The sequence below is a fragment of the Saccostrea cucullata genome, unplaced genomic scaffold (assembly GCF_032062105.1).
Source record: "Saccostrea cucullata isolate Sc308-1 unplaced genomic scaffold, CSIRO_AGI_Scuc_v1 ctg1087, whole genome shotgun sequence".
NCBI lineage: Eukaryota > Metazoa > Mollusca > Bivalvia > Ostreida > Ostreidae > Saccostrea > Saccostrea cuccullata.
The window spans coordinates 17,879-29,040 of record NW_026925623.1 but is presented as its reverse complement, the minus strand read 5'-3'; the positions used below and the strand labels follow the sequence as shown (position 1 = coordinate 29,040).

At 30.5% G+C, this 11,162-nt stretch overlaps 1 protein-coding gene across 1 annotated transcript; it reads right to left on the bottom strand.

The window, feature by feature from the left end:
• Nucleotides 1-5,220: 5,220 nt before the first annotated feature.
• Nucleotides 5,221-7,286, bottom strand: LOC134269373 (uncharacterized). Its single transcript, XM_062751570.1, has 4 exons — nucleotides 7,010-7,286; nucleotides 6,728-6,828; nucleotides 6,277-6,473; nucleotides 5,221-6,177 (listed from the first exon to the last, which is right to left on the bottom strand). Exons 1-4 carry the CDS (start codon nucleotides 7,091-7,093, stop codon nucleotides 5,843-5,845), a joined length of 717 nt encoding a protein of 238 aa, XP_062607554.1. The 5' UTR covers nucleotides 7,094-7,286; the 3' UTR covers nucleotides 5,221-5,842.
• Between the last annotated feature and the right edge of the window lie 3,876 nt (nucleotides 7,287-11,162).

Here is an 11,162-nt window from a genome sequence, read left to right as displayed (position 1 = left end):
TATATAAATAAAATGTATCATAATTCATGAAAAATTCCATTTGAAGGATAAGTTGATATACAAAAACATGAATAAATTTTTTGGTTGGTAAGAGTTAAAACTTACACTCCTTGATAAACCAGTGTAACATGTAACTTCCAATGGCATGTCCAATCACAATGGTTTTCTCTACGGTGTCATTTCAAAAAGTTAACGTCAAAACCATACATATATTTTATTTATATTATTAAACTAAATGTATAAATGCTAAATAAAAAAGTCAAAGTCAATTTAGCGAGGTTGGCTCTTGATTATTAAAGTCATAAACTGTTTTTTTTTTAAATATATTTTTAATTCGATACACATAGCTTGATTAAAAATCAAATCAACATATGTTGATCAAACTTCTTTTAGCGCTACAGTGCATTTAATATAATCTTTTTGCACTTAAATTTGTGTCTTAATCAAAATTACATCTTCAACGTTTTCCCTCAAATAGTTTTCTCCAAAGAAAGCATAGAACAAAATAAACTAGAAGTCTATTCAAAAAAGACACTTAAAAATAATGACTAAGTCATGGTTTCTATAATTGCTGCTCATAATCAATTATTTAACTTTTCTGCACTCACACAATGTGATCTTTTTGGGGGGCATTGAAAGTTTGATAAGCAACAAAAATACTTTAATGTCTCAAACGTTTGTAGAATTTAAGCAGATGGGTCAAAGCTTTCTAAAATATTGAAAAGAGAACGTCTAGACTGAAGGTATATGATGACTGTATAATTAAAGACATTACTAAAATTGTTAAAAATTAAGTTTAATAGGCACATTTGGCTTCTTTTCTGGAATTTCAGAATATATTTACTTTATTTTCCATAATTCGTCGAAAGAATGCATAAAAACTAATTCTATAGATATTTCAAAACAAGTATAACACATTTCACTGCAAAAGCAGCTTTGTGTGCAACTAACATGGAAAAAAGGAATGTAAAATTAGCAGTACTGTATATAGTTCAAAATACAAAAAATGATGTTTTTCTCTTAAAAACCTTCTGCAACAAAATATAGTCCCTGCCTAAATCCCACTTGAATGGAATTAAAATGTGGTTAAAACACTGGAGCGTCCACCAAGGGACGCTGTGTTTGCGTTTTTGTGTTTCAGTATGAGAACACCTCATAACAATTAGCCTTTAACTTTTCAGTTGGTCATCGGTACTAAGGAAGTCTTTGTCCGTCACAATTTTTATTTAAATTTATTATGTTAGTTATGTTGTTCCTTAATTTCATATAATCACACCGTATAGTCCTTAAGGATATGTGGTCACGCTAGTAGAGTGGTTTTTACAATTTGTCGGAATGCGCAAGTGAGTTAAGGCTAAATATGAATATTTCTATGAAAATGAGCTAATAAAAATTAATATATTTAACATTTTATGTACAGAGAAAGTTCAAATTGATTTTCTTTTACATACTTGGTACCCACAGTTTATTAATGCAAGTGAACATTATGACGTCATATTATAACGTCATTATTCTCTGCCATTCAAGGTAATAAATCAAATCAACAAAATCACCTCGGTGCAAGGGCATATCCTATCTAATCTAAAATAAACAATGTATAACATTAAGAAGAATATTTATAAAATTATTAAAATTGCTGCACAAATCCTATGCATTTTCTCAATCGACTTAATATTTAGGAAACTTACACTGGACTGTGAATTTTTACCCTGTTTAAACGTAAAACTGCACAAATGGTAACATAAACAATTCTAGTGCCGACATTTGTGCAGCAATATCTTAAATCCTCAGAATATCCTGCGTCTTCTTATACCTTGTTTCTGTTAAACAAATTAAGGTATGCCCTTGCGCCGAAGCGATTTTGTTGATGTTTCTTATAAACTTGTGTGGTAGAGATTGATGATGTTATAAAATGACGTCATAATGTGTACTGGCTATCACATGTCGTTGGTACCAAGAATGTATAAGAAAATAAGTCTTAATATTTTCTGTGCTTTAGGTAGAGCAATTATGAAATTCAATTAGATATTTTGCATAGAAACCTCCGTATGTAGCCCTAACTCACTTGCGTGTGAGTTCTGAGCAGGCTTTAGAATTGAAAAGATGTGTCCTTCCTTATGGACTTTTTCGGTTGGGTGAACTTCTACAGTTGTCAGAGACTATGGATAAAGAAGTGTGGAAACCATGTTGTGCCAAAATGAAATAACTAATACACCAAATGATATAATTTGATGAATCAAAATGGTTAATAGATACATCCGATTCTGCATTTCTTAATGGTTTAAAACAAACAAAAAAAGTATTACACAGAATATCCTGTATAAATATGCACAAAATACATAATGCCAAAATCAGAATACTACTAAATAATATGAAAATATTCTTTACATATTATCGAACCACAATATTTCTGATCCCTTGAAAATAATATAAAAAATCTTGCAAGTACATGTAGGTTATCAGCATCGGCTCAGGCTATTTTGAGTTTGGAAGTAAAGTTGAATGGGGTATTGTTGTAGTGAATGAATAAAATTTAGTAGTGAAAGATATTGGAACCTATTTTACTTGTCAGGTTTTTTTTTTCGAGCTAGTCCAATTTTATTGTAACTGTTCTATCCCCCACCAACTTAAAAAAAACGCTGCTACCAACCTGAATTATTTTTTCTTAATAGTGTTCATCGAAATGCTTGGCTGTGCCCCCAAACTGGAATAGTTTTTATAGGCCTTGGATTCCCATAACAATTTTATTTTATTAGCCCAACTATATTTCTAAGAAGGCAACATGTACGTTACATGTATGTAAGTTTCATCTAAATATGTTATGTAGATCATATTAAAAAAAAATCTTAGGTATAACTGACGATATCCCATTCAGGGTGTAAAAATAGCAGTTTAAACTACTTTATATACATTGTACTTTACATAAAATATTTTTTGCGCATGATGCTCTCCATACTGAAGATCCGTAGTCGCTATTTTGTAAATGTTCACTCAACTGAAAATGTCCAATAGAAAACATATGACCTGTGTGGTTGCAAAAGGTATATCCGTGTGCATTAGGCCTGAATGTTTTGCGAGTGTTTGGGAAGCTTTCCTGTGTGGACTGAAAAGAGCTAAAGCCACGAAGGGACAAAATATGCCCTGCTACAAAAAAATAATGAAATTTTATTCAGTAATGGTGTAGACTTTGTGGGTAATAAAACAATTTATTTTTTAATTATATCTTTTCTAGTTTTCTTTTTAAAGTCGTTTGAAATAAGTATTGATTTCAAGCGTAATCAATGTAACGTCATGACTTTGACGTTATATGTACACGTGTAAATTGTAACGGTTTGTGTAACGGTATGACGTTAACATCATTGAAATGAAGGTATTATATGTACTTTATTTCGGGGAAATTTGCTAAAATAAATCCTAAGTAAGAATTTGGGGAAATTTTATCATAGGAATGTTAAGACGTTTTGAATTATGATATAAATAGGTACAATTTGATTAAAAAGTATCTAATTACTCAACGCTGTAATATTGTTCTGTTATATCAAAAGCAACCTTTTAAAATGATGTATTAAGAGAAAATAGAGGAAAATTATTCATGTGTAAATATTAGCTGTATCCACGGTACTGATTTATTTGTTAAGTCATGAAACAGCGGATAGTAATAAAGTTTTCATTTTTTTTTTGGGGGGGGGGGGGTTGAAATAAATAGTCTGTTTTAAAGCCGGTGCTACTTGTGAGATCATTCAAATACAAGAAACGTGCGTATTTAACATTACCATGTGTATATGTATGTAATTGTTACCTATCATGCCAAAATTCAACGGTGAATTTTACTTGTTAGGTTTTTTTGCTATATATATTTTTCTTACGTAAAATTATTATTTATTATTATTAAAGTATTATGTGTACTGAATAATGAACCCGACGTGATGCTACTGCAGTGTAAGAGGAAATCCTACGTGCTAAGACAGTGTGTATATATACGAACTAAACGAACAATACGATAACGTATTGGGTCACATTTATAGTAAGATCTGCGGATATTTGCATGTGTCAAAAACATTTGTCTGGTCGGGTTTGACAATATTTAATTCGGTGTATAGACGCTATTAATTTTTGTTTGTTTTGTTTATTTTGATTTTTTTTGTTTGTATGAATGTTGTGGGTGGGCGTGCTTTGAATGTGTTTTTGTGCAGATGTTTTTTTTTTTTTATTTGTTGTTGAGCAGATTAATAAACTTGTTTGCACCCCTAACAAAAAAGTACTATAGTTAACTATAGTTAACTATAGTTTGCTATAGTTAACTATAGTAAACTATAGTTAACTATAGTTAACTATAGTTAACTATAGTAAATCAAAGTTTTCACTATAGTAAATCAAAGTATTTTTACTATGGATTTCAGATAGATATATTTTATTTTTTAAACTTCCTACAAATACTTTTCTGAAATTAAAATGAAGTATTCCTTGTATATTTACATATTTTATCAAGCAAACACATCATTTATATGTAATTTTAGAAATATTAAGGCTTTAAATCTTCAAAAAAGTTCTAGAGCAAAGTTTCATAGTAAATCAAAGTGTCAAAGTTTTCACTATAGTTAACTATAGTAAACTATAGTTAACTATAGTAAATTTTTGTTAGGGACGTACTCTATCTTCTTTTTCAAAGCTTAGTTACAGCGAGGGATTATTTCAACGCCACTATAACAAATTGTGACATAATCCGCAAACGTACTTTTAGTTTTTACTTTTGCCCTACTTAGACTAAGGATGATAGAATTGGTTAGGATGGTAAAGAAGATAATATTAAACTTAATGCTGATTTTCTACATTGCTTTTTTTTAAAATCTAGAGGTTCTCAAATTTAATATAGGACCTTCTTTAGGAAGTCGGTCGGTCGAGGGTAACCCAAGACTTTTTTTTAAACAGACATATTTATTTTTGCTTTTGCTTACATTTCTCTTTCTCTTGATGTTTTTTCTTTGTTTTTTTATCGAAACTGGACCGGATATTCCTTTGCAATACTCCTTTCTTTTTTACTAGAGACACAACTCACATGCTAAGAAATTCTCGGCTAACCCTTTGATCAAAAGTTGCAAACATACCACGGTTTCGTGGTGTTTTACAATTCAATCCTGTCGTTAATTCCTAAGATACTTTACGTTTTAATGGATATAAACAAATCAAATATAAGTTCTGAATATGAAAATATGATGATATAATTTGACAAAATCACTTAATGTATGTAATTCTTTATAACATTTGAAGAGCAGATTGCAACCTTAACTAGCTACATGTAAGAGCATTTCATTTTAGAATAGGTACTAGGGCTTATTACATAGAAGTAAATGAATTATTCATGGTATACGGTAGTAGGTATATTTTAATGGTTTATCTCACTAACAAATGAATGATATAAAAGGATAACAACTGTTTTTCTGCATAAGAACCAATCAGACAGAAAACGTTATCAGAGCAAAAAAAAAACTCTCTGAAAACACATGTTGAAACAGTTAAATAATTATCCCTAGGCATATCATTGAAAAATACTGGTCTAACAATTCGATTGATAAACGTCAGCCAACATTTCATTTGTCGATAGATGCTATGGTAAAAAAACATACAATGAGCGAAAGCTGAATACATGAACATATAATTGTTTTGCATAAAACTCCAATTAATGACACAATTTATTAATATTTTTTCTAATTGATAAATAGATTAAAAATATAGTGATTTAAATTTTATTCGACCAAATTTAATAATTATACCGGGTCGGATTTTTATGTTAATTTTACGTCCACTCTTAATTTGTGTCCTTAATGAAAAGGCTTCTTTCCGCTTAGAAATACTCTGCCTTCGCTGCCTCCCTCTTCGACCTAGACAATCTTCGCTGCATAAGTCCTCCACGATACGCAAAATGTTCTCCTTGCTGTGTATCAACGTTTTCGGTCTCCATTCCTCTATTTCGCATTAAAGTTTCACGAAGGTTTCGCTTAGCTTCTGCAGTTCCCGCAAATCTGACTCGTTTCGCTTCTTCATTCTTACTAGTATTTTTGTTATATCTAGTTGCCCCCATGTAAATAAGATCCCTTTTCCTGTTTTGAGTGTATGGCAATATCGAAGCGAGATTTGTTTGCGATTCTTCTTCATGATGTCCAACATTATCTTTTCTTCCTGCAATAAGAAATAAATAAGTATGATTTTTTTCTTCTATATATGCATTCATCCGTAAAGAGAAGATATTTCATCCTCGGATTTAAAGCTTCATTGAACCTGTTTCCTGAAGGCTGAAAATTTGTTGCTTTATATATTTCTGTTCTTTCATCCTTTCTTCCTCTGAAGTTTCTACGAATTGACCAGCCTGTACGACTTTACAAAATCTTCTGGCTTCGTTTACATTGTTCCTTCTTTTATTTTTAAAAGGGTTAGGGATCTCTGTAATAGCTACAAGGTGTAAAAATGTCCCCCATCTGAAAATATTTATAAGTAAATTGCAATGTTTTTATTACATGCATAAACTTGCAGATCTTTCACTCTTATTCACTCTTTTAATCATTATGAAAGTTTAGGTTTTGAAATAAAACGTTGATCAATTGGTTGAAGTATTTTGATCGTTTACGTCAATTTGCTGTCTTCTGTTATACAATTAATTTTGGCGTATTATTAAATGTACAGGTATTTCATTTTTTCCAAAAAATTTTTTTTCCAAAAAAAAAATACAAACCTGTGCATAATCATACCACAGAACTGAATAAGCAGAATCAAGGTGAAGAAAATTATGAACAATAAGCCAAGAATATCAGTTTTTATTTCTTCCCCATTTTCCTGCAATATGAAAAGTCATAAATTAGTTTTATTTAATCAAATTAAGTTGAAAAAAAAATATTGTCGTTCAACTGTTATTTTGATAAATTTTGTTATGCAAATAAAGCTGAAAGACTCACTAAATAGTACTTTTAGCCGAGGAGCAACTTAAAGGGACACAACTAAAACTAAGCAATCTCACCAGTTTTACAAAAGTGACTACTGTTGGTCTGCGCAATTGGAACAGGAAGTTCACTGATATCCAGATGAGATTAATCAAGGCCATCCCTCCACATACATTGTTCCTCAATTCTCTTAATTCTTCCTTCACTTTCTTCTCCTTATCTTCGTCTTTTTCCAGAGGATTCAGAGGTTTTAAATACCTTTTTTAAAAACAATGTGGGACTGATATTGACATTTAATGCGTCACCTACATTTTTATCCCCTCACAACGGAGCTGGAGAGGATCTAGAAGTTAATGATGTTTGTTTGTTTGTGGGTGAGTGAGGCGTGAAATGGAAAAGAGGTAATTTGTATCAGAATTGATGTCGAATGCAGTTTGATATAAAGATATGTTCTTTGCAAGGAGATATACTTGTGGTTATTATGCTTTATATAAATTAATTGTAACATGCAACTTGATCCGAAGGGTCGTATCACGTCGAGTTGACAGGCGCGGATCATCAGATCAAAGGAGACGCGAAGCGTCGAGTTTGATCTGATGATCCGCGCCTGTCAACGAGACGTGATACGGCTCTTCGGATCAGGTTTCTGTTATAATGATAAATTTATTATATACCCCCTGATAACTAGCAAAATATAGCAAAAGAAAACTTTATAGATCAATTGCATAACATTTATCCATAAAACAACGCATAATTACAAGGGACTTTTTAACGCGCAAGAAAAATAACGTCATATTTCTGCGTACTACGTCATCAGTTTCAGATAGTGGTGATATGGATTTAGAAAACAACATGTTGGTGATCCGGAAAATCAGATCACGACGTCACGTGATTGCCTTAAATCTACAGTAAAATTGGGTGATACACATTAGGTATATAATAAAAAAAGTTCTTAATTTTTAAAATATAAAAAAAGCAATCGATTTGATATTTACAATTCTAGTGCAAAAGCAGAAGTTATCCTCCCTTTATTGTACTTTACGTAACATTTTTTACCTTTTCTATTATCTTTTATTTTCTGTATTGTATTATTTATGTATTATACGAATTGTACAATGTTTATTTATTTAATTGACTTAGAATAATGAAGCTTGAAACATGAAATTCCACCTACACTGTAACTAAAAATGTTCCTATTTTAATACAGGAGTGGTTATTTTTACTATCATGTTATTTACAAATAATTATTTTTGAAGATACAATTTTAAGACCAATTTATAATAAATTATTATAATTTGGTCATATGAATTTATAATCTAATGACTTTGTTTTTCTACTTAACAGCCACATCAAGAATATAACACCCACGAGAATATGTTGGATTGGAGAACTTCAAAAAATGAAGTTAATCTATTATAGTAAACTACTTTTAAAAGTAACACCCAACAATAAACTTCACTCAGACTAACACTATTTATATAAAAAAAAATTCAAATACTTATCATGTAATTTTTTTTTTAGAAAAGTACTTGATGTTTTCATTTTATAAATATTTAAGAAATTGTGATTAAATATTTCATTACACTCTTTATAAGTTTTACATTTTTTTCTCTCTAGGAATTACATATGGGAAAATAAATGGTAACCAAATTCAAAAGAAAGAATTTCTTCGACTCCTTTTGGATTTCGAAATGGACTGGTTTGCTTTTATTACTATTACATCAACTATGTTTTTAATGATTGGATGTAAAGGTATTAACATGTTCAAATTGCTTTTCAAATTGTAAAGAAATAAGCATATTTTAATTCATGTCATGAGAAAATAATAAAATCTAAAATATGACATTCAAGTTATCCTTTTTTCAAAGGTAATTGATATTTTCTGTGTCTCTGTCCACAAGGGAAAAAGAAGAAGAAATGTGTAGATTTAATTATTTCGGACAAGATTCTTTCACGAAGATGTAATATTCTTCAGTCTGAAATATAAATCACCATGGTTCGACTTAAAAATACATTAATAATTAGCAAGCAATGTGACTTCCCGTTTAGGAATAATTTGATTGGCTATTAATTGATAGTTAGGATTAGAATCCCGCCATAATTATGGCTCTTCAATTGTGATTGATACTTTATTGCTATAAACTTTGTATGAACTTGTAAAAGAATGTTTTTCCAAAAGCTTATCAAACGAATTTTTTTTAAAAAAGATCTACTGGCATGAATGTAAAAAAAAATGTTTCGGTCCCTTTAGGAGAGATAATAAGTGACATTTCCACATTTGCATCTTTTAATTGAATAATTGTATACATGTATCTATTTTGCGTCCGATTTGAAAAATGTTCCCTAATATGGAGACGTCACCTATCTTGGCACCCAGGACAATTAAACAGTAAGGAATCTTAATTGTACCAATGAATGCCATGAAATGGGTCTTTGGCTTTTAAGGTTTCATCCGAATAAACCCGTAACTTTCTCCTCAAAGAGCTGAGCACTGAGACGAAGGAACTGTTGCTATTTACTTTTTATCGAATTAAGGCAAAGCCGGGATTTTTCCGCCACTTCCAGATCATGTTGCAAGCTCTACCAACTGATCTACCATCCTTTAAGAAGTATTCTTTTTAAAAAGCAATATCTGTTATTCAAGCCAAGTGTTTTTATTTGCTTTCTAAATAAACTACCGTATATCCGGTTTTTTGTTGGAAATTTTGCGAAAAAGGGGTAGATTAGTACAGTTTTTATTTTGCGTGTTATTTTTTACGATTGAAGATTTTTTTAATTTAAAATGGTAATGTTTTTATGTCACATTATAGCTGACATAATTTCTGCGTGTTTTATATTTTGCGAATTAAAATGATCGAAAAAAAATGCGCAAAAATAGATCATCGCGAAAAAAAACGGATATATTTTTTTTTCATCAATATGGCACACGAAATTTAATATTTTACGTCCCTTAATTCTTTTTAAATATATTACACAGATAAAAAAAATAAAAGATGCAATGTTTCTTTTGCCTGTAAAATAAGAAAATAAAAAAACACAATCAAGCTTCAAAGTTCCTTGAAACAATATAAATTTGGAGTATCTAGTAATTAAAGACTTCTAAAAATATATGTACTGAAATCAAGTGCTACTGAGAAAATTAGTCCCCCTACGAGCACTTCTTGTCTTTATCAGAATAATGGAGAAAAATGACTGGACAATTCAGTGTGTAAATGATTCTCAACTACTTCAATGAAACCAACAGTCAGCATTCAGCTTAATTTAACAGTGTTTTTGTTTTGGTTTGTTTCTTTTTTTCTTTTGCTGCATGACAAGGTCATTGCATCGACTTAAGAAATTGCAAAAAAATGATTTAAGATGAAGCTGTTTAAATCTTTCTTTTATCAACTTTTTTAATTTTTCTTAGGTTCAGTCAAGTTGTAAGCATCTATTGTAACAAAGCCTTTTTTCTGAGTCGGATAAAACAAGATGTGCACATATATCAATATATCATATTATTAGATACATTTATCAGAAAAATATTTCTTGACTTTTCTGACTATGCAAGGAAACAACTCCCTGCTCCTCCAACACCTATGGAACATCAGTGTAAGAAACAGGAAGCTTTTTTATGACCATTGAATGTCAAAAAGGTCGGAAAAGTTCAAATATTTCCTTAATCGTGATGGAAGAAGGATGCCACACACTTTGTGGTTCCTTGTGATGGATTCCTTTCAAACTTTGTGACTGATTTTCTGATACAAAAAACAATGTTTCTCATTGGCCCGAAACAGAGTTTAAAATATAAAATAGTGACTTATATAAGTACACACTTTTATGTTTCTATATAGTGAAACTGGTGATATTTTTAACTGACTTCTAGTTTTGTGGTTATACAAGTAATGACATTAAATGACATGTTTGTTTAATTCGTAAAATTGTTTTTGAATACTGACGCTACTAAACAATAGTATATAATGTGACAGTTGATGCCTTACAAATTAACCCAAAGGGTTTCAATTAAAAAGCTGATTGAATCGCACTTATTATCCCTAACTTAATTTTTTCAAGTAAATTTTTGATCATTCACAAATAAATAATCTTTGAAATATAATATAAAGTGGTGTTCAGGTGAGCAATGAAGCTTCTTCGCTGGCCATTTCCGAGAGGTCGGGGTAGATATGTATTAAAGAGCTGTCTACACATCAAGTGGATGTAATCGCTGTTTTAGATTTGGACGCGTAAGTATCA

What these genes read in the sequence shown, in the direction of transcription:
- LOC134269373 (XM_062751570.1), bottom strand. Translation starts at nt 7,093, where the DNA reads ATGGCCTTGATTAATCTCATCTGGATATCAGTGAACTTCCTGTTCCAA. An exon ending in TAGTCACTTTTGTAAAACTG is followed by an intron (nt 6,829 to 7,009) that starts GTGAGATTGCTT and finishes TTCATATTGCAG; the next exon opens with GAAAATGGGGAAGAAATAAA. An exon ending in TTTCAGCCTTCAGGAAACAG is followed by an intron (nt 6,178 to 6,276) that starts GTTCAATGAAGC and finishes TTCTTATTGCAG; the next exon opens with GAAGAAAAGATAATGTTGGA.